The sequence below is a fragment of the Camelus ferus genome, chromosome 9, assembly GCF_009834535.1.
Source record: "Camelus ferus isolate YT-003-E chromosome 9, BCGSAC_Cfer_1.0, whole genome shotgun sequence".
NCBI lineage: Eukaryota > Metazoa > Chordata > Mammalia > Artiodactyla > Camelidae > Camelus > Camelus ferus.
Window position 1 is genome coordinate 33,795,490 of NC_045704.1, and position 27,478 is coordinate 33,822,967.

The following is a 27,478-nucleotide window of genomic DNA, read 5'->3' on the forward strand; positions in this document are numbered from 1 at the left end:
TACCTAGGAACTGTGTGTGCAGAGGAAGGGCCTGAACTCACAGTTCCATGGCCAAGCAGAAAAAGGCCCAGAACAGACAATGTCACTGTTTCAATGACCCAGTGATGACCCAGTGATGCCAGTGAAGGTGGGGGAAGAATAAAGGTAAGTAGGATAGGCCAGGGAGGCTCCTCATAGTGGAACACAACAGCTGAAGCTCAGACTGGAATAGACTCCAACAGGAATGTAACTTTAAACAGAAAATCGGGCAACATGCCGAGTTTCCAGGGGCAGGGAGACCCCCCTCCCCTTCACCTTCCATTGACAACAGCAGCTATAGCGTTGGGCTGTACGACTCGGCAGGGTAAAGGGTCATCTACTTCCCGTATAAAACTCAATTCCACTACGTAGTGACATCACAGGATGTCAGAGTAACTGCTCTCACCACCTGGACTGGTTCAGCTGATTTGGCAGACAGGTCCATGGTGAAAGAACGATTTCCTACATTTACCAGCCCAGGAAACAGGAGGGTTCCTTGCTGAAACCTCTCAATCTGTCAGGATTCTTTGGTTGTAAGTAACCGAATGCAGCTTTGTGGGTACAGGCTTTCTCCGAGTTGCCTCTTTTTATGCCTGTGGTGCTTTGTATGTGATATTTGTGGAATGGCCTGCTGTCCCTTCGTCTTAGTTCAATCCATTTAACAAACTCCCTTGTTTAAAGATATTCAGTGATTGTCTATTACCAGCTGCAGAAATCTTATCTTTTCAGCCTTGTCTGGAATATGATTTCTCTGCATTCGAGGCATTCAGCGTTAAGTTGTATATGAGAGGCATCTGGGCAACTTTTTAAAGACACCAGCATCATCTCTAGGGACTTGATTTCAGACGCTATCACTTTCAATCTTGGCTATATCTAAGATTAACTTTTAAAAAGTATCACGTGAGTTCCATCTCCAGGCATACTAATTTAATTGGTCTCACCTGTGGCGCCCAGTTGATTCCAGTGTAGTGCCAAGTTGCAGTGGGTGGAAAAGCCTCACAGGTGATTCTGATATGTGTTCAGGGCTGAGAACTGCTGTTCAACAGGTATCTGACCTCTCACCAAATTAGATTTGAGTGAACGGATGAATACGTGAACATACGAGCAAATTAGCAGGAGAGCTCTCTCAGTTTAAACCAATATAAATGTACTGAGTGCCTGCTGCGTTTCCTAAAATCTGTGGAGGACTCAGGAGGGGAACAGCTACCTTTGTAATTCATAAATCAGGTGGACAAGGATGTTGATCAAAGGTACAGACAAAACTATGAAAGCTTGGAAGATGGTGGGTACATCTGGATGGCTAGTAGTGATTTTAGAAGGTTTCTTGGGTAGCAGGGACTTCTGAATTGAGTCTTTATAGAATGGGGAGAACTCTGGCAGATGGTACTGGGGATGGGAAGGGGGTAGACATTTCCCATGGAGGAAGTGGCATGCAAAATGGTAGTGGCCGGGAAATGCATGTGATAGTCAAGCTGAAGTGGGGCTGGCTGTCCCCAAGAGCTCATCTCTTTCCAGCGTTCTCTAACTCAGGAAATGGTACCCCTTCTGTTCATGCAAGAAGTCAAGGAATCATCCCTGAGACTTCCCCCTTCCCACCCAACTTCTCACTCCTGAAATATCCACTTGTTCACATCTCTGCTGCTACCAGGCTGGCCCAGGACACCATCATCGCTCCCCTAGCTGCTGTCTGGTCTCCTGTGTGCTTTACAAGGCACTCCGGGCAGTGTTTCCCAGCGCAAATCAAATCGTGCCCCTTCCTATGTAAACTGTTCATGGGTTCGGGTTGCTCTTAGGGTAAAGATGAAAATGTCTTATCCTCAGCCCCTCCTCTCCCACCTTACCTTCCCTCCAGCCTCTTCGCTCTCCAGGTTGGCATTTTCTCAACGAATCCAATGCACCTTGCTCCCTTCTTCTTTGAGTCCTTTGCACACATTGTTTCCTCTTCCTGCAATGTCTTCTCTCACCAAACATAGATATAGATGGTTTCTAATCAGTTTTCAGATCTCAGATCAACTTGTCACTTCCTCAGGAAACACTCCCTTGACCTGCCCAGCTAGTCTGGGCCCTGTGCTCCCCTCCCTGTCACCCCCACATAGGCCATGCCTGGACGCTCAGGCTTTATCCTGGAGGCACTGAGTATTTATGGCAGATAGAATTTGGGAGCACGTGTCTGTTTCATGACGAGCCAGGGCTGCTAGAGGCATTAAAATGGCTGAAGTGATTTTGGGGAATTAATTTGTGAATCTCATTAACCATCCCTTGACAAAGAACTGGGAATTGTTGATCATATTGTAAAATAGAATGTGAATGGCCTGGCAGTTTCTTTGTACAGATTCCTTCCAATTATTGGAATACAAGCCAACTCCATTGTATTAATTTGGGTACTGTTCTCTGCAATAATAAGATAGCTTTTGTCAAATTTTCTCTGTGAGAGGCAAGTCCAAAATGTACAACCATTCCAGATCAGCCTCACGGTGAAGCTGCTGTCCAGTCCTCAACCAGTTTTGAGCAGATGGGTGAATTGAGGAGGATAAGCAGAGGACAAGGTGCTGCTGGTTGAACCTCAGTTAAACCCTCTGTAATGTTCCTTTCCTCATTTCAGCATCTTCCAAACGTCATTCACCTTAGACTTTAAGAAAGGCCAGGGTTCCTGGGGTGGTCACATTTTTCTCTCCCTTCCTGGACATAAGCAGCCCCAGGAACCTTGGCCACCATCCTTTTCATGGCAGGAAGGTCAGGAACCATCGTCCCTGGGACTGCCCATACTTGACTAGGTTGAGAGTCATGTGACAACTCAGAAGACATCAAGAGCCCATATATTTTGGCACCTGGGAGCCATGCAGAATCTGGACAGCAGTTTCAGACGTGTCCCTTATTTAGATGCTGTTCCTTCTTATTCTTCTTGCATTGATGCCCAGAGACACTGTCTAGCTTGAAGGGACCAGGAGGTTCTCTGGCCCAGGGTATTCTTGGCACAGGTACAAGAATCCTCATGCTGACTGAGTTGGAATCTCCTGGTGAGAAGTGATTTGTTGTCCTGATTAGAATGTAAACACTTGCTGAAGTTGAGTTTTGTCTCTCATGTGAGTTTTATTATAGCCTTCTGTGTTTATAAACATGTCTTGAGCACGAGGGAGAAATGTGATAACCTTTGAGCCCCCAAGAGAGTATCCGTGTGTTTTCTCTATGGGCTGAAATTAAGATAACTCAGCATCGTTCCTGGAGAGCCCCGCATCCCTGTTGCTTTGACCGGCTGGTCTGGGATGGTGCCCAGATGGCCGTTTCCTTCTGTGCTGTCCTCTTCTAGCAGAGTCCACGAAACCTTTTGACAAAGTACGTTGTGTATTCAGCTGGCATCTACTAGAGGGGCACAGAGTCCAGGAAAGACTTTAATCAGTCCAGCAGATACTGAACTTTTTTTTTTTTTTTTAAGATATAATGTGTCAAGTGTTGGAGAAAATGGAGAGTTGCTACACCGTGGAGCTTACACGCATGTTAGGGAAACAGACACATAAATGAAGCCCGATGCGGAATGTCAAAGGAGAAGCAGAGACGAAATGGAGTGAGAGTGCCCCAGGGACATGTGCCAGACTGAGAAAGCTGGGGAAGGCTTCATGGAAGAGGAGGTGCCTTTTAATTGTACCTTGAAGAGTGAACTGACTTTTAATAGGCAGAGTTTTCGCAGGTGAAGAGGTAGGATAGCCCCCCACCCCCGTCAGGCAGGACCCACAGCAGGCACGAGGGCACAGCTCTGGAATACTCGGCCAGGCTCATAGACACAACACAGTGCCTTGTAACCAGTGCTTTGGTACCTGTTCGGGGAGGAGTGGAAGAGAGAAGGGGCAGGCATTAGGAGCTAGAGATCGACTGAGAAGAGTGTGGGGCCAACTTATGAAGCGCCTTGGGCGTGCTGAGAAATTTGTCCTTTACCTTGGAGATCATGGTGGGGGTTGGTTTCAAAGATGTTTGAATAGGAAAGTGGTACAGTCAGATCAGTTTTTCCAAATTGTAATGGGCAGCAGCACAGTGGACAGATTGGACAGAGGAGAGGCTGGGGACACAAAGACCTATTGCAGGTGTTCTGGTGAGCAATAATGAGCTTGTGAACCAGGGCAGTAATAGAATAAGAAGAAGGGGTGAATTCCAGAATTTTGCTTTGTTTTTCAAGAGGTTCAGAGAACTTCCTAATTGGGTGTTAGGGATGAGAGATGAGGAGGAGTCACAGGTGGTTATACAGGAATCTAGTCTTAGTTACTGGATGGATGGTGATACCATTGACCATGCTGAGAGGAACAGAAGAGGAGGACGTTTAGGGCCGTATTGAGTTTGAGGAGCCAGTAGAGTACCTAAGAAGACCTGGAAATCTGAGCAGGAGCTTGGTAGGGATGTCAGAGCCGGGTGGAGATGTGGAAGTTGGATTCACGTCTTCAGTGAGCGTCCCTTCCGTGACTCATGTGCCGGGCCGTGTTCTCTTGGATATTCATCCGTGCTTGAGAGCGCTTACCGCCTGGCCGCCATCTACATGGAGACGTAGCGGAAGTGAGTGAGAGAGAATATGTGAAAGAGCCAAGGGCATCGCAGATGGCGTGTGGGGTGATCCACCGTCAAGGATGAGCACAGGAGAGCCACTGAAACAACGGGAGACAGCAGTCAGAGAGGTCCAGGGAAAACCAGGAGTAGGTGATGGAACTGAAGGAGATGTATGGTGTCCAGCCCTGTGGAGAAGTCAGTGGGGTCAAGGGCAACACTGCTTTTGAATTGAGTGTGGAAAGTTCCAGTAGGTCATTAAGGACAGAAGGACAAGGAAGAAGACAGATGGACCTATCTGCACATTGTTGTGATCTGACCTGAGAGGAAGTTTTTCAGAGCAGTTCCGTCCACCAGGGATGTTTATAGGTCCACTTGAGGGGTGTGAGAAGAGTCACGTTTTAACCAGATGGGGACATCGCGGTTAGCTTTCTTCTGAGTTCCTCCAGCAATCTGCCTGTAGACATTCAGTTGTCTGGTAGTTGACTAAATAAATGCTGACTTAAAGCCATAAGCATTTTAATTTGCAAAAACCACTGTTGTATTAAATCACAAACGAGAGGCAAGTTAGCAGTTCATCTCCAAAATTGCACTGGGCACTGGCTGTGGCTTTTGTAACTTATGTTGCAAACGAACATTGAACTCTGTGGCATAAAAAACCAGATTGTTGATTGTGTTATTAATTTGGTCTCTAAGGCCAAGGAAACTGTTAATGCTGTCTATCAGCTATAAAGGTGGGGCAGTATTTGGTGCGCAAAATGAAAAATCAATACAGGATCGCTCTCTTAAAATCCAAGGTGTGTTTGGTTGCAAATTGCACGGAAGAAACTGACCCCCAAAGGGACAAACATGCCTTCGTTATTGCAGAAGTGTGTGTTTTGGAAAAGGCAAGGAAAATGGTTGGGTATTATTAGAGTGTAGCTGGGGGTACCAGGAGAAGGATCAAATTGTAGCAACTTTGAGTAAAACCACACTTACAATTATGTGTGTCCAAAGGCAACCTCAAGTGGCAACCTCTAGAAGGTGGTGCAGCCAGAAGCCAGGACACCTGAGTTATACTCTAGCCTCTGCCGATCACGTGCTGCTGTTAGACAAGTCTCTGCCCCCTCCCTGGTGTTTTCTGTGGTTTTGTGTGTTAGGACTTCAGAGATGCATCGACATCCTGGAGTGGGAAAGGAGTGTCTTCCATTAGCATCGTTATGAATAAGATACCCAAGGGGCCTGTTTACGTGTCCCATTCCTCGAAGTGGGAATACACTTCTTTTCTGTTAAACCCGTGCATTTAGGGAGTGTGCGGCGGATTCCTTTTTGTATTTTGCCTTCTGTTTTGGCAAAAGCGAATGATCCTGGCTTGCCCAGGCAAAAGAATCATCACCACCAGACTAAATCAGACACACAGAATGTGGAGGGTAGAACCTTTAGTTGATAGAGGGGAGGGTTGAGAACCAGGAAATGACCTGCTCATGGGTCCAAACGTTGGCGACAGTGCCTTGATGGAAGGAAGACATCTCAACATGGAGGCAGAGTCGTTCTGTGATCCTATCAGTCCTTCTCCTGAGTCGAGCTGGAATTGATCAAGTATGATGTGTGATCCAGTTGAAATTTACTGCCAGCTTCGTGGCCTAGGACATTGTAAAGTTCTGTCATTGCAGATGAGATCTCACTTTTAGGTCAGGAGAATGAGATCCAGCTTAAAGAAACGCAAGTTCGTGGAAATGCTCAGAGCTCCTTCCAGTGAACTAACTGTACCTCACGTGGCCCTTTTAAACCCCTTCTGTTCTACGTGACTTACCACTGTTTGCACACCAGGGTTTGCGGTGGGCTTGCCTCGATGTACGGGCCGAGGTGATGATTTGTTTCTTTTCCCATCTACTTTGCTTCTCCTCATTTCAACTTAAGAAATGAATTGTGTGGTCTTTTATAATACAGAGATTAGCACAGCCATGTTTAAGTCCCCCCCTTTTTTTGTGATCTCTCTTAGGAGCTGACTCTTTGCAAGAGAAACACTTCTGTCTTGTCAGAATGACAGTGATTACCCCACAGTTTGGATCCTCTCCAGCAGCTTTGTTCCCTGAAAACGAACCTGATTTGATGAATAAAAGTTGGGTGTATCTGATGAGTCAGAGGGCAGGAGAATGTCCTTGTCTCTGATGAGCCTCTTACAATCCGACACAGGGAACACAGGGATAAAATAAACCTTAATCTCCAAAGGAAAAACCCTGGAGCATGAAACTGTTCCCACTAGAAATGCTGTAAATCTCACAAGCCATGTAGATTTTCTGTTTGGGGCAACATCAAAGCCCTGGTGACTCTAGAGATTAAAGTGTGTTTGACAAACAAAACTTTCCCCATGCCCCCGCTCTGTACGAGATTTGGCCTGTCTCTTCCCTTTGTTTCACCTCCTTAGGATTTCCTTTCTTCTCGAGAAGTGGGACGTCTCACCTCTTCAAATCTGGAGCAGGCTGCTATGGTTTGTGCCTTTAAAGGCTGTGGTAGGCCCTGACGTGAGCCCCCGTCTTTCCAGCCTTGTCCCGGCCCACTGGTGGACAGCAACTTCCCACTGTCACTTGCCAGGGACCCTCTTATTTGTGGAAGAGTCTCAGAGCCTTTTGCTGACTCTAAGAAGATCAAACAGCAGGAAGACAGTGGTTTCCCTCAGCTGAGACAAAGGAGTTAGTCTTTTACCTCAGAATTTCTGTTTCTTTTAAGACCGTCTTCTCGGCTGTCTCAGAAAAAAATGCTTGTGTTCTTTGTTTTTTCTTTACCTGTTTCTTTGTTGGGGACATCTCAGGGCTTCCTCTTGCGCAGATTGGAAATAAGTGAGTGCAAAATAAGTGATATTTGTTCAAATAAAGAAAAGTACTTTTCAGATAAATTAGCGCTTAACAGAAGAAAAACTTTTCTTCAGTAACATCTTTTTTGGAAAGTAAAGTATGATAAGATTTTGCTTTAAAAAAAAGAAAACCACCCTACTATTTTCAAGGAATTGGGTTCTCTGAAGTCAAACATTCTGGCCTCCTGCCAAGTCCCCTGTAAGATCTGGCCTGTGGTTTCTTCTCAGGGTGGTCAGATAGCAAGTGGAGGACAGATTGAGGCGGGGGCAAATGGCTCTAAGGGTAAACCCCGCAGCGTAAAATCTCATTACTGGAAAAGCCCTTTGTGGTTAAGGCAAGGTACTCCCAAGTGGAAGGATGGCGATGGTGAATGGTTACGGGACTCACTAAAATATCTTAAATTGTTTCCGTTAAACATGTAGCATCCTTAGAGGTCAGGCAGAGCTGAAACTTGAACAGCTGTACAACAAGCATCTGAGATTGTTTTTAATTGTGTCCCCTTTCTCGAACAGCAGTAATTCTTGTTGATATTGTCAAGAACCTTTCCACCGAGCACAAGCACACCATACTTGAAGGTCAAATGCTTAACCCTTCTGCATGGTTACAATGAAAATGGACCCTTTTGTTTTCATTAATGTCTCCCCCAGCCGCGCACTCAGGGAGGATGGGGGCCTCCAGCGCTCACCCAGCTGAAGTGACTTATTGTCAGAGTACCACAAAGAGAGCATATTTTCGTTTTCACACAACAGTTAGTTGCTTGGCTTTTGCCTGTGCACCCAACCACAGGCAGTATGGCCATTTATCAATGGGCAGAATTTTTGGGTACCATTTTGTTTCTTTGACCTGTGTTACTTTTTACTGACCCGACCAAATTGCTTAAAAATTTTCCCTTTCTGCTGTCAATGTTTAAAGCTGCTTAATGTCTCTGAAGTGATCCCCCTTCCACTCCCCCCACCTTTTTTTTTTAACACTTTACATTCCTGTTTACCACAGCACCTGTTACTGTAGCAAACCATGAAATCACAAGTGTTATGCGGCTCTCAGTGACTGATGATGCTTTATTAAATATAAATAGAGCATCTCCTGACTTTGGGGTGGCGTACAGAGGTAAGCAGGCCAGTGCACGTGTGTTCCTAGACACATGTATATTTATTTGTTGCAGGTCAATCAGGGAAGTATTGTTGGTGTGTTTATTTGTTTGTTAGGCAAGAAATCTTTCTTTTTCTGCTCCTTAAGAGTTAACCAAAATGAAAGGGGGCCAGTTCAGCAAACATTAAATATGAGCCTCAAACATGAAGGCTTCTTTGTTACTGAAACAAAAATGCCGCAGCAGGTGGTAGACTTGAACAGGAGGGAGGAGGAGGTTCAGTTGTTGCCCATTTTTCTAATCCTTTCAGAAAACCCATTGTGTAAACCCCAAAGTTAAAGTGTCCCTGCTCAGTCTCACGGAGACAGTTTCAGCATGAAAGGACTGTGCCCATCACGGGCTTTCTACAATGGTTTAATCTTTGGGTATGGAATGTATAACCATTAAACAAGGCAGGAGAGGCAATTATCTCTATAAGATGAGCCAATAATATCTGCTTATCAAAGCATAAAACCGTTCTGAGCACAGCCAGTTGGAGTTAAGTAAGAATTCATGCCAACAGCAGTAGTATTAACAGGTTTTAGATCGTATCCCTCCAGACAGAAATGTGGTTTTTGTTGTCCTTGGGGCTCTCAAAGCAACATCTGTGGTGACCACATTACATTTTCAAAGCTAAGGTCAACTCTCACATGGTCTGTACCTGTTTATAGCAAGGTGCTTCATTGAGGGTATAGCTTTTCAAAAGTATTCATAATTGAAGTTGGAATAATCACTTTCTTTCCCTAACAATGAATGAAATGTCATTTACAGCCCTAGAACTTAAGCATTCTATAAATGGGAGGCATTGAAAGATGAGTTAAAGGGCAAAGGCGGACCACTGGGCAGATGCCCATTACTGCTCATGCTGACAGGTACCAGATACCCTGCTCGTGTGCTGAGCCCCTCTGTGTTCTCGTGGGGTTGTCCTTTGTTTCTTTTAGTCCAAATCGCAGTTGGAATGATTTAAGGAAATGAATGCAGTGTGGTGATAGTTTCCCTCTATAAATTCCTGAGAAGTCTGGAGTCGAAAATCTCATTTCCATAAACTTCGCATACAAATTCTGCTAAATCTGTAGATGTTCTTTCAGTCACATTCTAAAACTAAATGCTTATGTGAACAGTAGATATACTCCTGACCAGAAGGAAGCGACACTTCTATTGCTTAAGCCTCATATAAGATCTGATGATGGCTGCTGTCAGTGGCAGTAAACATATAAACAGGGTAGCATCTGCCAAACTCAGCGACTCTTGTAACTTTCTGGATAATGCTAGCATTCAGAAATCAGTGGTTCCGCCTGACGCTCGTATTCCTTTCAGATGTAATATTCATAAATGTGAGAAAGGGTGAAAAAAATCCTAAACTATATTGTCATTTTCAACCATGATTTGGACATTATAGCTAGGAAGGATCCGAGATATCTGAAGAGCCTCGGTGGACAGGAGGCTCACCAAGCATCTGGTGTTGTCTTCTGTATTCCAAAAATCGTACTAGTCCCCGTGACCTCAGGTCTTCTGTTTGTGTGTCCACATGGGACTCCAAGCATCCGGAAGTGAACGAGCCATTCTTTCTTCCACAAGTAGAGACCATCTCCGAGCCCTCATCTGCACTGAAATCACTGCCAAGAACTTAATACCGTTTACCTCGGTTCTACTAGTCATTCTTACTCTGCCGCCCACCGGCAGTGAGACCCTGGGCCAGTTATTAAGCACTTGTAAAATGAGTTTGTTAGTGATACCAACCAATTTTGTGGGGTTGTTGGAAGGATTAAATGAGATGCTGTAACCCCACCTCATAGAAGGTGTTCCTGAGTCATTACATAGTTTAATGCGTGAGGGAGTGACCTCTGCTACCAGACTGCCTAGGTTTGCATCCTGACCCCACCTCTTACCAGTGGTGGGATCTGAGACGAGGTACTTAATATTTTTGTACCTTGATTTTCTTATCAATAAATTGAGATAATAATGAAACCTGCTTCATTGAACTGTTGTGAGGATTTAATGAGGAAAACATGAAAAGTGATCAGGACAGAGCTTGGTTCGTGGTAGTCGTTCAACTAGTGATGGTTTTTGTTATTGTTTTTGTTATTGGTATTAGTACTGGCCTGATTATATTTTATATAGCCACCGAAATGTATTTTTCTTTTCATAGCTACTATTTAAAAATGTTTATTTTGCCTTTTTTTTTTAAACTGAAGTAGAGTCGGTTTACAATGTTGCATTAATGTCTGGTGTACAGCATAGTGATTCAGTTATATATATACATATATATTCTCATAGCTACTATCAATGCATTAGTAATATATACTTAAATTGCTGGTTTAATAGGCACTTAAATAGGTCCTGAATTCCTATTTGAGAACTGTATCCCCAAATTGTGTGTGTGTGTGTCTTTTCTGAATAGATATGTGCCGAGTAGTAAGTAATGCTGACATTGAAGACTTGGCAGACAGTGGTGTTTCCAGAGAGTGGCCCAGCAGGGACTGCATTTGTCTTAGGTAGATGTTATCTGGGGACAAGTGCAGCAGCTCTGCCCACGTGACTTTCACTGAATTATCTTTCCCTACCAGATTGTTACTTCATTTAGAGTTTTAATAGTCACATTGTCAATAGCATGAGCTTCTTCACTACAGCGAGACTCAACTCTGACCTCAGGAATCTTAAGAAAAATAAGACTTTTTTAAGGGTGGGCAGGCGTAGGTGGTGAAATTTATTAGCTGTATCTTTGTTCTTACAGGTCTGCATTTTAGTTTTCATTCCATCAAAATGAAAAGGACAAGAGTACTTAGCAGATCAGGATTAGATGAGAATGTTAAGGTTATGCGAGGCCATGAACAGGACATTCTAGTCGAGTAACTGTTTTATAAATCAAAATCAATTCCAAGAGCTTTATTGCATTCAGCAGTTAATTTATGTAACCTCCTTGGTCACGCTTCACCCTGTGTATGTATTTTACTTCCCTACCTAGATCATAAGCTCCTGGTGGCCAGGTACCGTGGCCTCACAAATGACCACCTTATAGCTGAGGCTCAGGCTGACTGATTTATCATACGGGCATTTGCCTTCAGTAGTGTCTGTTCTATGTGTTCTGTGTGTATAAAGCGTGCTGGGCCTGGGGCTGGCACACCTGCCTTCCGGTCGTAGCTTGACTCCTATACTAATTTTGATATTGGGTGAGTTATTTAATGTAGCCAAGCCTCAGAGCCCTTGTCTGTAGTAATGTGGTGCATAATACTCGGTCTGCGCAACTCACATAGTTTTTATGAGAATTGCATGAGATCGTGCTCGTGAAAGCCCTTTGTAAAGTGTGAATCGGTTCACCTGTATGTTAGCTTTGGTCCCTGGAGTCTGATTCCTGCGTTAGATTTGGCTCAATTGCTTACTGATGGTGTAAAATCTGGCCGATGGCTTAACCTTTCTACATCTCAGTTATTTTTTTTTAATCTGCAAAATCTCCATTCCTCAGTTTCCTCATTATCTCATAGACTTAATTTTAGGATTCAGTGATACCATGCCTGTGAACAGCACTGGGCAGGTAGTGAGTGTTCAGTCATGTTAGCTGCTACATCGTCACCATCATCACCAGCCAGAAGGCATCCACGTTAGAGATGTCAGCTTAACTGCTACAGACGCTCAACACTGAATGGGGAGAGAGGGAAAAAGAAAGGCTGAGGTAGTAGATGAATGATGATCAAATTTAGTAGCTTTCCTGTGGCTCTCAGTGATTCGTACTCGAAAGTAGCTAATACCTAACCCCTGCTTACCATGTGTCAGGCACTATTCTGGAAGGGCCTGACGTGTAAAAAATTGAATCCTGTCCATCCTTTGAAGTAGGTGCTAGATGTCCCCTCATTTTACAGGTGAGGAGACTGAGGTTCAGAAAGGGGAAGTCACCTGCCTGTGGCCAGCTTAGCAATGAATGCAGTTGGACTCCAGACCCTGTGTTCTGTCTCCCCATCCTAAAACCCACACGGACAGGAAGAAAGCCCTCCTGCCCCGCCCGCCATAACCTTCTCTTCATTACCTGCCCCATCAGCTCCGCTTAAATTTCAGTTCTGTGCTGTCCTGTTCCCAACTCAGATACAGTGACATTTTTTTTGTGAGTATTGTTTTCTTAGTTTTTTAAAAATATTTTTATTGAAGTATAGTCAGTTTACAATGTTGTGTCAATTTCTGGTTACAGGGACATTTAAAGTGCAGAATGGTGTGTGTATGCACGTGCATGTGTGTGTGTGTGTGTGTGTGTGTGTGTTTGTGTGTGTGTGTGTGATTTCCCCAGATCTTCAGGTCTGACTTACACTTCCTCTCCTACCTCAGACCCCTGTCTGCTGCATGTCCCACAGCATTTCCAGCTTCACGTGTCTAAAACCAAACTTCTTTCTTCCTTTGGGGAGTTACTTGCTCTCTCCATGCCTCAGTTTCCTCATTTAAAAAATAGAGGTGCCGCATATACGGTTATTTTCTCAACGACGTGAGATCATATTGATAAAGTGCTCGTGGCGATATCTGGCACATAGTAAGCACTAAATAAATGGACCCCGTGCTGTGACTGCTACTTTGGGGGGAGCAGTTTTCTAGGCCTGGGGATAGTAGAAGGGTCTCAACTGGACCTTCTGGTCTCACTCTCCCGAGCAGTTAAAATGTCCACCAGGGACTTGGTTTGAATGTTACTGTGAAGGGGGGGTGGGCAGAAGCAGGCGTGGGGGAGGCGATATATACAAAGGAGTGAATTATAACAAAGAGCCTTTTCTGCTTCAGTTCTTGTGGAGAAAACATATGTTCAGTGATGCAGGCAGCAGTTGGGTTAAAGACACACTGTAGGGCTGCAGACAAAAGGCCCCCACTCCTCCCGCATCCACAAGGTTTCCAAACATATTCACTTGTCTCACTTGTTAGGGACTGAGCTGTCAGCTGGAGCCTCTCGCAAGTGTGATTTCTCTTTCCCGTTCCCTTTCAAAGGCCTCCCCTGCCCCCTCCCCCCCCCCAATGTTTTACACTTCATGTAATCCAGTGTGCATGACAGACCACTTCAGCCTTTGTGCTCCTGATGTTGGGGGGAAGGAGGGAGCTGCCGACCTGATGGAGAGCTCGGGTAACTTCTCACTTGCCCAAGGATTGGGAGATGCTAAGCCACTTTTCAGCCAGACATCATCCAAGTTTCAGTTACTTAGCGCTTAGTGTAGCTCGCCATCCCTCACCTTTAATTAACGGGCTCTGACAACAGCCAGATGAGTGCAGGGAGATTCTTCCAAGTGGTGGCGGGGAATTGGGGGCAGGCATGTGCCATGGTGGCATTGGGAGAATTCTGGCTTTTTATGTATAGAGTGAATAGTTTGTGATGAAAAGACAAAGATGAGGCGAGGCACTGCTAAAGTAACTGGAGAGAAGTCGGCTGTCATTCTAGGATTCATTACGTGAAATGTATACATACGTCCTTACTTAATTCTAGATCCAGGTGGTACTGCTTTGTGTCGTGGCTGTCATTTAAACCTTTCTATTTTCTTTACCAAAGATTTTGCAGCTATGGTAGGTTTATTTCCATGGATGAGGCTTCAGAAAGGTACTTTTATGTGTATTACTTTTTATTAGGTGTGTGTATATAACATAAAGCAGAATACACAATACTTTTGTGTATTATCTATTACATAATTAACATACATCTCCCATCATAGTGAACAGTCAGCAAGGAATGTAAAGATTAGCATGCTTGCGCTTCTGCTACTGCTGTGTATTTACTCTTGGGCATTTCACCTTCCCAATCTCAGTTTTCCCATCTATGAAATGGGAATCACATTCTCATCGTACCTTATGGAGCATACTCTAATAAAACAAAATCACTCTCTAGAAGATAGTGGTCAGTGACAACACTCTCTTGTCTTTGTAGGAGTCTTGTGTTGGGTCTTTGTTGCCACATCACTGAGTCACACTCAAGACCTTTGCCTCTTCTTTCTTCCAAGAGTCTTGCTCATGCTGTCTGTTTGGTGAGACTGTTTTTCAGTCAATTCACTCATCCTAGAAAGCACCAGCAGCTTCCGAGGAAGGCGAGGCAGCAGGGAGGCCGGGTATTTCCCATTGGCTCGAGCTCTAAATGTGCTGTTAGCTCATTTCAGCGGTAGAAGCAATTACAGCCCTGCTAATGAATAGGCAGTCAAGTGGAATTTCCCATATATGGTGTCTTCTGGAGTGAGGATAATTTCAACACCTAAAAATTCCGAGACGGGAAGCATTATATAAATATTTTCTAGTGAAAGGTGCCAACAAAGCCTCCCCCGCCAACACATGTCAGAACTGACAAAGGAAGCTACTGATGGTATTACCATTTTTAGTGCTGTCATTTGAAAATCCTTGAAAGGAAAACATTGTGGCAATGTGTATCTGTTCCCCTTAGACTGAAAGTAACAGTCTGCTAAGATTTTAGTAATGGATAAAGCTAGGAGACTGTTAAGTTGGATAGAATTGCTCCTGAAGTGACATCTTCCCCATTTGCCTGGACCGGAGTGTCACTCAGACAGTGGAACAACTGGAAAATAAGGGGACATTCTTCCCTGAATCGAATGGCTTCATTTCAGAGTGATGGGAAAGGGAGGTGAGGGTAGTAAAAGTGTGTCTGTAAGGCTTTCCCCACTACTGTATAGATTTCAGGGTGTTTTTTTTTTTTCTTTGTCTTTAAAGAAGGTGAATGCTCAGAAGCTAGAATGATTCCTGGGTGCTTTTGGCAAGAATAATTATTCCGTTTCTTTCACCTCTGAATGAATCAGCTTTATTACATAGACTGCATGGAACAGTGACGAAGTGTGGACTCTCCTGAAACAAACGAATCTATTACGCTACTTGGGAAACGTGGGGGGAGAAAGAACAATGATTTTGTAAACTCCATAAAGGTCAAGAAAAGGCTTTCAGTAAGTATGCAGAGGCTAGAAATCAAATCCCATTTCCTATCATAAGAAGCCCGTTGTTTTAGCCCCAGTAGTTAATGTACTGTATGTGAAAGATTTAAGACTGGTTGGAAAGCTTTGCTTCTGTTTTATTAGGCTGCTATTGAAAAGCCAACAGCATAACTTCGACTAGGTGCTTTGAGATTTCTTAATGGGCTGTCAGGGGCAAGACACCAGGGCTGTGCTATACTAGCTCTTTCCTGTACATTAAAACAACAGGGGCCAAGCGATCACATGCAGAAGTATGAATTACTTGATGCTTTCTCTGTTCCATATGGCCAGCCATGTCTTTGGCAATTAATCATGTACAAAATCAGTCGAGTGCTCTCTGAAGCATTGAAGTCAACATTTAGTTGTACCTGTGCCAGTGGGGGCAGTGGGGTTGCGAGCGTCAAATAGCGGGATGAGGGGCTGCTGGCGCCAAGACCCAAGCAGCTGGCTTTTATAAACAACACTTTTTTCCCCTCTTCACCTTTTTTCCTCCCTTTCTCTCTCTTTCTTTTCTTTTCTTTCTTCTCTTTCTTCCTTCTTTTTTTCTCTTTCTTGCTTCCTTTTCTCTCTTCCCTCCCCTTTCCTCTTACTTTTGAATCTCTCTCTCTTTTCTCCTCTTCTTCCCTTTTTCTCTTTCTTCTCTTTTTTCTTCCCTTTTCCCTTTGACTTCTTTCTTTCTTTCTTTCTTTCTTTCTTTCTTTCTTCTTTCTTTCTTCCTTCCTTCCTTCCTTCCTTCCTTCCTTCCTTTCTTCCTTTCTTCCTTGTCTTCCTCCTTCCTTCCTTCCTTCCTTCCTTCCTTCCTTCCTTCCTTCCTTCCTTCCTTCCTTTCTTTCTATCTCTCTCTCCTTCTTTCCTTGACAAACACATGGATCACTTTGTGTTTCCACAAAAGTTGCCACCTGAGTTCTGAGGTCTGCCTTTGACTCACTGCCCCAAGACCCCAGGTTCCACAACTGGGACAGGCTTTCTTGTCCCCCAGCAGCCCGGGCATCCCAGTGGTCACCCACACAACTGTCCTGAGAGTTATGTGATCCCAGGCAGGCTGCTGTGGTTCTGTAGCTTTTAGTGAAACAGATAAAATAGAGTGATTTCTATACTAGTAGGAGGAGGAAAAAATGGGAACTACTGTGAAAGTGCTTTGGGAAAAATATTAAGTAATTATTCAAATTCATGACTGTGGTATTTTAGGATTAAAAAAAATCAGTATCCATTATCTTCTGTGATCTTTTTTCCTGATTTTTAAAACACATAATGCTGCCGATGACAGCAATAACAATTTCTGATATCTGTCAAGCATTTTATATGTGCCAAGCCCTGGGCAACGTGCTTTAGATGGATGGTCTTATGTAATCGTCTCAAGCACTCTAGGTGCTGTTACATACACCCCTTTACAGATGAGGAAACGGATCAAAGAAGCATTTTCCCTGAATTCTTTCCCTGCAGACATTCTTGATCACTCTCAGCTCCCTCATCTCAATAGCACATAATGGAAGAATGCCAAAATCTGTCTTCTGGGGACATTTTTGAGGATTCATTTGGTCAACTCGGCTGAGATGTTCATTCAAATCAGTGGGTCTTTGAGATGAACTGAACCAAGTGCATCTTTAGGTGGGAATAAAAGGCTGCTTTGTTGGCAGCCTCTTGGAGACTCCTGCCTTTGTGCCTGCCTTTCAAGACAGTCTAGCTTATCTCCTGCTTTCCTTGGTCAGGCTGTGTGGGGTGGGGGAGGGGAGGGACGGGATGAAGACGGCAGCCTTAAGTGGTCCAGTAGACGTGGCACCGGGTGGTGACTTGGTGTTATCTCTCAGCCGAGGTCATCCAGGATGTGTTTTCTCAAATTCAGGAAACAGGGGGAAGAAAGTTTGAACGTTGTGTAAACATTAGCACCCCCAAACCCTCTTGTTCCCGGAGAGGGAGATAAAGTAGGCAAAAAGGCTGAGAGGAATGTTTATTTGTTCTGCCGGGCTGTGGATCCGAGCACGCTGAAAATCTTCGGTGGTGCCTAGTCCAGTTTAGAAAATGTGAAGGCGTCACTCAGCATCGAGCCACAGAGGCCTCACAAAAGAGCCATCTTACACTGACAATCAGTAAATGAAGGAAGACCCGAGATCGACCTCTCTTTGATGGGACCAAGGCTATCTCAGTGGGTTCTGTGCCTTTCTTCTTCTTCTTCTTCTTTTTTTTTTTAAAGGGGGGTGATGGGGAGGGGGAAGAAAGACAGGGAAAAAAAAAAAGTGTTCCTGGACTTTTGAAGAGGAGAGCCCTGGTTGGGTTTTTGACAGCCCGTGGCAATGTTGATGTGAGGAAATAGCTTTCCCAGCTGATAACATCTTAAACCAAGTTTCTTCACAAGTTGAACCTTTAGCCCTCATTATCAGGCAGAGCATATCTCTGTAATTTGTGTGTGCAGAGGGGAAATACAACCCTCACATGAGGCGGCTATGTATATAAAACGTGTTAGGAATGGCATTTTTCCCATCACAGCGGTGGGACTTTTTTGGTGGTGGCGGCGAGGGTAGGGAGATGGGAAGGCAGGAAAGGCATGCGCTTGTGGCATCCTGGGGCTTACATGGCTTTTGAAATTGGCAAAACAGCAGCAGATTTCTTTCTTTCTTTTTTTTTTTTTTTTAATGAACTAAGCAGAGGGATCACCCGCCATATTTATAGAAGGCCTCCTGTTTCCGGGCATTTCCGTAGACCAAGTTTTCTGATTTGTGGGAAGGATGGATTAAATGTAGGTTTTGGAGTTGAAGGCCTATCAGAAGCTGTTACTTCAGATCAGAAAGGAACCAAAAGAATTAAAGGCTGATACACAATTATTAGTAATGAGTGAATACCATAATTCTCCTTTTAACTCCCAGAGTGGTTCCTGTCTGAAACCCTTATATGCGGCCAATTCTGCATATTGCACGTATGTCCACAGTCCTTCCCTCGTGCTATCCTATAGCCAGGACGGACTGAAAGTTACTGAGTGTGAGAATATAGCCAACAAGAATCAGGTGAGTTGCTCAGTTTTAACTGAATAAATTCAGAATTGGGAGACTTTTTCCCGGAAAGATGTGAAACTTAAGCCTAAAATTCAAGGCTTCTTAGAGCCTTACAGTTTTGGTTTTTCTTTTCTCATTCTCCATCAGTCAGTCAGTTAATCTCTCTCTCTCTGGGTGTGGATTTTTTACTTAATCTTTTATGTGTAAAGTTTTCAGCCAGGAGCAGCTAAAGCCACTGCGGAATTCTTGGAGGTCCTTAGAACTCTATGGGTTACCAGAGTAGTTTTCTCCACGGACATGGAGAGAGTGAGACTTCTTTTAGCTTATTGGGAGGGTGCGCGTGAGTTAAATGTGGTCATAATGTAGTAAAAGCATGTGTTTTTTTGGTACAGCTATCCAAATAAATACGGCCCTTCTAGATAGTCACCTAGGGATTACATGTACTTGTTTTTCTTGATGGCTGTTGTTTAAACATAGGTTTTATAACTTTTTTCTTAGAATTATCTTCGTGAATAGTTTGAATCAAACCAAAGCTTGTTTCGCATATAGTTTTGATCCTGAATAGTACTCTGTTCATCTCATTCACGAGACATGCCCTGACGTGTCATTGGCTTCTTTTGTTCAACCTGCATCTGTCAGGAGTCTACTTTCATGACATGGCACCTAACCAGGCACCTTGGAGAATATGAAGAAGAAAGGGGTAGAGACCCTTTCTGCTGTAATAGCGCTCACAGTCCGGAGGAGGAAACGTCCTGTGAATACATATTTGCAATGGAATAAGACGTGGTTTGTGAGATGCTCAGAGGCGGCGCATAAGAAGGGGTGATCCACTCTGCTTGATTTGGTGGAAAGATGTGGTTCATGGAGGACTTCACAGAGGAGGTGTTATTTGAGATGTGTCTTGAAGAATTAGTAGTTACTGGTAAGTTATACGACCAGATACAGGTGAATGTGTAGTATAGAATAGGCATGTATTTTCAGAGAATTGCACTTACTTTATATGGAATAGAAGACAGAAGGAGCTAAGACTTGAGAAGTAAGTGGGGCCTATATTAAAATGAGGTGGGGTTTTATTTTTTATTATTATTTTTTTTTTTTTTGCTTTTGCTTTTTTTTCAGGTTAAGGAATGTGGGCTTTAAAAAATATATGTTGTTTTGTATCTCTCAAATGCCAGTAGCTGAAGGATGCATGAACAGAGCTGCTCTGGTTTAGGTGGGTCTTGGAGGCTAAAGCTCTTGAGTTCCTTTGGCCTTGATATACCCCTCCTTTAGGAGGAAAATTCATGAAAGGGGCAAGATTGACCGAGAGACGCTCTTTGGGCACCATTTCACGGCCCAGATGAGAGATGGCCTGGACTAAGCCTATGGCAGTGGAGAATAAATTAATCGGAGTGAGACTGAACAGAGAGGAGTGACAGGAGGTAATGTTCAAGGGTAGGGAGTGCAGAGAAAGGAAAGGGAGGAGACGAGGGTGATTCGTGGATATCTCGTTTGGTGATGGCGTTGACAGTGGTATCATTGTCCGTTCTAGGGAAATACAGGAGGAGAAGCATGTTGATGAAGAGGAAAGACAGTGGCGAGCAAAAATTGTAGTTCAGATGTGGACACGTTGAGGTTGAGGTGCCATGTCTGAGGTGTGTGTTGAAGGAGAGAGAGCCAGTTGCGGGCTCTCTGGGGCTGGAGCTCAACAGAGAGGTCTGTTTGGAGGTAGATGTCTGCTTGAAGCCATTAGCCTATAGGGACTGTAAGGGGAGGTTGGAGGGGAGGTCACCTACAGAGGGAGCAAGCAGGAGACATGAGAGGGATACTGAGGGCAGAGCTCTGGGCTCACCACAGTTGAGGATCTCAGAATGAGAGGAGGCTAAGCAGGACAGGACAGGTATTGGGTGGGGGCCTAGAGGGAAGGGTCTACTAATGGAGAGAAGTCCAATAAAAGCATGACTGATTCTAAAAATAAAACCCACCCTCAAAGGATAAACATTTGCTCGCGCTGAGAATATGCAAAAGAAGATGCCTCTGGCTTCTGGTAGAAGCTCCTCATGGTTGTGACTGTTCAGTAGTTGCCTGATTTCCTTTTGAAATCTTTCATTTCAAGTTATAGATACTTGTAGGAATCCTCTTGTTAAAATAGCACAACTTAGCACAAGGTCGATGGGTGCATTTAAGATGAAATCACAGTAGCATGGTACCTGGGCAGCTGGTCCTCCCCAGGCCCCCAGGGAGGTTCCTCTCCATTCTGCAGTTGTGAAGAAGGCCCACAGCTAGGCGGTGACAGCTGGGATTTGAGCAGCCAGCACTCTTAGGAATATTCTTAGTCTTTTCCTGATAGGCCAGCATTTCCATAGATTTCTCTTCAAAGAGAATCACTAATGACATGAAATTTAACCTCCAGAGCATGGTTCCTAAACCTGTGGTTTCCTTCTCCTGTATTTTGGGAAGCAGATACGGAGAATGTGTTTTTGGTAATAAGAGACTGTTGAAAAATTGGTACTTGTTTGAAGACCGTTCTACATTACTACTGATGGGAAAATGGGCTATTAACATCTCCTGTGTAAAGTCCACCCCTGCGGAGCCAACACTTACAAGGTGAAAAGTATCACTGTTCATTTTTGTAAGAAGAATGCTCTTTGGCACTCTGAAATTTCCTTCTGTGCAAGGACTTATTTTCACCCGAAATTTTATGAAATACTGTATTTTAGGGTCTGAATGCTCAAGCTAAGTTCACCCATCCTTTCCCAATATCTTAAAAAAATTTTTTTTTGTAACAGAATCTGTTTTATAATCCAGATATGTTTCTCTGTATTTTTACTAGTGTCTTAATCTTTCAGGTGTATTTATATGCTGTCTTGTTCCCTGCATTTTCTCTTGTCCTAAAAATGTGATAGAAATGAACTTTAAAAATTAAATCGTATAAAACTTCCGTGCGATGAGATCGACTTTGGGGATATACAATTCTATGATTTTTAATGTGTGTATAAACTCCTATAACCACCACCACAATCAGGAGACAGAATGGTCCCGTCATTCCAGAAATTCCCTCACTGGTTTGCTCTCTGTCCCTAAAATTTGCCTTTTTCAGAATGTCAAATAAATGGAATCAGTCAGTGTTTATTCTTTGGAGACAAGCCTCTTTCACTCAGCGTGATGAGTTTGAGATTCATCCAAGTGGCTGCCTGTATCAAGTACCCATCTTTTTTATTTGTTGAGCAGTATTCCTCTGTATGGATGTATCATGGTATTTATCCATTTACCTTTTGAAGGACATTTAGGTTATTTCCCATTTTTGGCAGTTACAAATAAAGCTGTTGTCAACATCTGTCTGCATGTTTCTGTGTGAACATAAGTTTTTATTTCTATAGGTAAATCACTACAAATGGGATTGCTGGTGATATATTAAGTGTATGTATGTAACTTTATAAGAAACTGCCAGACTTTTTATCAGAATGTCACTCTTTTGCGTTCCCACCAGCAATGTATAAACGTTTAAAAACTTGAGTGCCATCTTAGACACCGTTGGCTTGAGGTTGGCAAATGTTCCTTGGGGTTTTGAAGAGATGCCCTGGGACAAAGGGAGAACCTTCAGGTCTAACATACCTTCAAAGCTTCAAAGAGAACTGCTCCAGTTTGTTTCATATCTTGAGTTTCACATAAGAATATGTTTCAAGAGAAAAGAGGTTTATCTGTGAAGTGTTGGAAAATCATTGCAGTAGGGCGGGGCACCCAGAGTGTGGGGTGTGAACCACGGTGTTACCCAGGGTGATGCTAGGTGGCGCTCCAGGTCTCTGCACATAGTGAGGACCACGCGGAGAAAGTGAGTTCCCCTTCTGCTCCTTTTCAACCCCTGTATCCCTGTGATTGTGTCTCTAACATTCTCCTACACTTGTTAATGGCCTCTTTTACAAAGAGGAAGCAGGCTTTAGTCTCAGAGCCTTCAGCAAGCAACAGTATCCATCTTGAATGAAATAAACACATAACTTTGTTTTTAATATATTATTTTTATGATTATCTTCTCATTTATGACAAGTAGCACTGGCTTTTCATTTTTATTTTGAAGGGAATTCATTTTATATTTTATGATACAGGTCAATTTAAATAAAAATATTAAATATTACATAACTTATACACAAATACAGCAGGAATTATGAGACTGTGCTAGAATGACTGCAGTTTGGGAAACTCTGAACTAAGGGAGCTAGTTATTTAAATAGGCCTGCAAGTTAATCCTTTTGTGAAGTGAAGAGAGCTCCTTGGTAGAGCACATCACTAATTCTTAGTTTACCTATTTTTTAAGTTTTAAGTCTATATAAAAGTAATTTCTTAAAAGGAGACAGTCTTCCTTTGCTCTTTGTTTTTGCAATGTTTGTTTTTTGAGTTCCTGTTTTTATTACCTATTTGACAAATATTTATTAAAAGTCATTAGGCGAGCAGCAGGGATACAGTGGTGAACTAAACAGATGCAGTTCCCTGCCCTCCTGAGACCCCCTTTCTTACATCCTTCCTCCTCTCCCCCCCTTAGAGGCTGTTCAGAATCCACCGGAAACAAGGGCTTCTGGATCAAATTTAAATGATGCAAAGGCAAAGAAGAGATACATGACTTCTTTAAAAAAGTGATTTTAACACAGTCCAATGTGTTAAATGGCCAATAAAAATAATTTTATTTTCCTCCTGTCTTTGGAGCCATCTGGGTGTATACTTTGTTTTCTATTTGAAGCATTTTTGGTAAAATGTACCTGTAGACATAGTGATAAACTATATGACTTTTTGAGGTTCCTTCCAACTTTAAGTACATGAAGTAGAGAATCACAGACAAGGAGCAGTGCTGTTGTTAGAACACCCATTGATGCCAGGACCTCTCTGAAATTAGACATCTTTCATGCTAGGGGTCACAGATTGGCAGCTGCCCGAGATCTGTTTAGCCATCGTTGTTTCTTGTTTGGCCCACGTGGTACTTAAAATAAATTTTTTAAAAATTAGTTTCCAACATTTTAAAATCAGCAGTCTTCACATTAAAAAAAAAACGAAACAGATTTCTTGTTTATTTTGAAAATTCACGAATCTGGCACCACCGAAACTGCTTTCCTGAATGGCCGAGTTGGCTGGTGCTGAATAGCGGCTGTCTTTATAGACAGAGCATGTGCTCTCTTCTGGTAACCTGGCTTAACTCATTCATGTTACCTTCCTGGCCCTTGTGGGTATCTGAATCTGCAACGCCTGCTTTAGCCATATGGAGCTTGGGCTTCATGCAGTAGAATTGCCTGGAGAAACCCAGCATTCTGCCCTGTGCTGGAGGGCCGAAAATGTTGTTGCCCCAGAAGCTCCTTGAGTGTCCAGCTGGGTAGATCACCAGTATAGTAGCTGTAATTCTGGGCCGAGGAGGCAGGGAGCAGGGTCCTTTTCCTGGCTGATGCTAGTCAGGTTTATGTTGGATCCTCTATGGTGAAGATGCTATTTCCTGTTTTATCTGTTTGTATCAGTTAAGGTGTTTGATTGTAAGCAACAGAAGCAGATTCTGATGAATGTAAACAAAACGGGACTTTGTTGAATGGATATTGGGTAACCCAAGATATCAGAAGAAAGAGTGATGTGGACTCAGAAAGTTCAGGAAACCAGGAATACTTTGAGGACCATGGGTAGTAAGAACTAAGGAAATAGATTAGTTGCCTCCACATTTTTTCCCTTTCTTTGTCATTCTTAAGTGTCCTCGAAAAGAGGATCAAGTTGGCCTACATTGTTGATAGGGGCGAGCAGGACACTTTGGTTGACAGCTTCTATAAGCTCACATACAATAAAAGACTTCCCAGCAGGAGATCTGGGTGCTATTACAGGAAAGGGGGACTGGGTATGTATGGAAGGCAACAAGAACAGCAAATAGTCACCATGCTTCTTCTCGGGGTGTCGTGAAGATATTAAACATGCACTGTAAAATGTTATAGGGGGCAAATAAGTAGTAGTTCAGGATAAATGAGAATCAAATTTTGAGTGTGCTCCTCAAGTAAACGCAGGTATTGACTTCAGTTAAATGAGAAAGACTCTGAGTGATCAGAACAGAGAAAGTGGCAATTTTATCCCTTTTAGCAATTGTTTTGGTTATAACATCTCCAAAGAAGCCCCGCTAACTTTAAATGAAAAACATTTACAAATCCTAGAGGTTTCTGCTGCAGTTGTAGGAAGATAAATACTTGTGATGAAAGGTTCTGTGATTAAAACTTGAAAGGCATCTGCTCCCTCAAATTTCAACCAGTAGAATACCTTCCATTGTTTTCTTAATTGTTTTTCTAGTGTTGCATAAATTGGCATGTTTAAAATACATATAAAAAGAGCCTACAGGGGTGAGTGGTGGTAGATAAAGTTGAAATGACAGTTTCAAATTTGAGCTATGATGTAATGCTACTTGTTAGAGAGAGCAGGGTTTGACGTGCTTGCGTTTCAACTGCTTCTGAAAAGCAGCGTGTGACCTTCCCAAATGCTAGGGAGAAGCCTGGGTGTTGTTGTAGTTTTTTTTTTTTTTTTAAGGACTATAGCCATAACCATAGGATAAACGATTCTTCCCCCAAACCCTCAGTCTGCTGTGCATTAGAATCCTTGGACCTGTTATTTGAAATATGTAGTGGATCTTCAAAGCTGGAAAGATACTCATGGAGATATACTATTTGATTTTTGTGCTCTTAATGTTCCTTTCTTTGCAAGCTTTTGATTTGCAACAAGCAAGGAAAATGAGGGAAGCAAAAGCAAAAAAAAAAAAAAAAAAAAAAAGAAGAAGAAAAAGAAAAATGCCCGGCATGGCTGGAAGTAGAAATTAATGATTCAAATAAGAAGAGGCAGTGTAGTAAGCCTCAGCTGGGCGGCGGGAAACAGACAGAGGGAAAGCCAGGGACTGCTCTGTTTTAAAAGGCCAAACAAACAACTCATAGTGAAGTGGACGTGAAAATCATTTCTATTAATAGCTCATGGTAGGCAGTTCCCAGGGAGAAAAAAAAAAAGTCTGTGCACTGAGAAAATTAGAGCGAGAATGCGCAGTATCTTGATGTGTTACTCAAGGCAATGGAGCTTTAGAGTTTCCCTTATGTGCCATGTACATTGATTAAATACAAAATATATGCTGGCCATTTTTGACCATCATTTACTGTATTGATTTGTTAGCAGGGGAACTATAATAAAAAAGCCATTGATTTACTGTCCTTATTTGCTTATGGGCTTTTTTTTTTTCATTATTAATTTTTCACTTCTTCTTTCTCTTTTTGGGCATCATTTCTTCTAGACAAATGCTGTGCTTCATGAAGTTAGAAGAGAGGGGGCCCCAGTGGAACAAAGGAACAAAATCTTGACCGCCATTCTCGCTGTGCTCACCACCCGCCAGAACCTGAGGAGGGAATGGCATGCCAGGTTAGTTCGTTACAGAACGGGATGTGTGGTCCCTGGAAAATAAGAGCTTTCTTTGGCTAAAGCCCTTCCTGAGGGCTGGTCTCATCCCTCTCGTGTGAGGCGCCATGGAAAAGAAGCAAGTTACAGATGCTTTCAGCCGAAGTTAGGTTTGCGGCACACGGTACCTACATTCTGTCATGATGCATGATGTCATCTGTATGCGTATGTGATTTATCCCTGAGTGTAACATTTAGCATAAATGTTTGCGTCTTGAGCATAATGTAATATAAGTCCCTGATGCTGAAGAACCCTTTTAATCAACAGTCTAAAAGAGCAGCATTGCTGTTGAGTCAGGGCAGATGTCTGGGAAATCCACATAGTGCTCCTACATCCCTTGGGAGGCAGATCGCTTGCAGGTAGACTCTTCATCAAGCCCATTTTTAGAATTGACCAAGTAGAAATGACTTTGGCTTCAACCTAGTTTCTTTGCACATGGACTTACCTGTGGTTAGAAGGCTGTTACTGGCAGAAAGTTTCCACAAATCATCAGTTTTACTGAATTGATGCTTGCATGCTAAATAACGTGTTATCCTGCTCTTCTTTGAAAAACAGTCAATGGGTTGGAGGCTTTAGATGTGTAATTTGTGTTGTTGAATTACCATCTGTCTCTAAGCAAGAGGGAGAGGAATCAGGAAAATTATGCTAGATTTTGTGTCAGAGTCTCATTTGATACTTAAAAATTCTGTGTGCCTGGGAGTCAAGAACATTTATTGATAGCCATAATATTCTCCAAATGAGTTCATGCAACAGGATTTACAATAATTGATGGCTTTACTAGTAACAATTATCATAAAAATAGATTTTTCTGAACAAGGCTGAAGATGAGCATTTTCCAAGAAAGGAGACAATTAAGAGTATGAACTATCCATTCTTTTTTTTTTTTTTTTAATGGCGTTACTAGGGATTGAGCCCAGGACCTCGTGCATGCTAGGCATGCACTCTACCACCGAGCTGAGCTATACCAAACAATCCATTCTGATTGGATATCAGAAAGCTGCTTTTTAAAATTTGTGCATTATCCCTATATTCAGACTTGGATTGAAATCATAATTTTAAAATCCTCAGTGACATTCTCCCCTTCTTCCCTATTTTGCAGTGTGGTCAGAGTAAATGACAGCTTCAGTGACAGTAATGAAATGATTTTCAATCTAAGTTTCAATAATTAATGTTTAAATTTTCTTTGTATTACAATTTAAGTCTGTATATTCATTAAAGTATGCATATTTTATTAAATCATGGAATATCCATGAGAGGGCACCTAGGAGGTTTCTCTCTCTCTGTTTGACCTTTTATATCGTTTCCCCTGGTGATTCTTATTAAACAGGAAAGGGAGAGAGAAAGAAAGAAGGGAAAAATTCCCTTGCAAACTCCCTCCCATCCCCCTAGCCCCTCCAAAGACAGCGCAGGTCAGAGACGAGATGACGAGAATGGACGTCTTCTGGGCAGTGCATTTGGTTTGTTAACAATAACTTCCTAATACACCGACTCATCAGACAGCATGGCCAAAACGGCCTGTTTCAAAGGAGTCTGGTTTCAGCATTTCTGGCCCTTAACTGCTAACAATTTAATCAGGAGCTGGAGCCAGTGCTGAAGTTGATGTAGTCTAGCATCTGAAACGAAACTTCCCAAGCCCTTTGTGGT

At 43.0% G+C, this 27,478-nt stretch overlaps 1 protein-coding gene across 2 annotated transcripts in view; it reads left to right on the top strand.

Annotated features, from left to right (window-relative positions):
* The window catches only part of FTO (FTO alpha-ketoglutarate dependent dioxygenase), a 345,689-nt gene that overhangs the window by 166,263 nt on the left and 151,948 nt on the right, over nt 1-27,478 (top strand). For both annotated transcript variants that reach the window (XM_032486327.1, XM_006185972.3), the window contains exon 8: nt 25,674-25,798. In XM_032486327.1, coding sequence (XP_032342218.1) covers nt 25,674-25,798 — 125 coding nt within the window. The remainder of the gene's footprint in view (nt 1-25,673; nt 25,799-27,478) is intronic.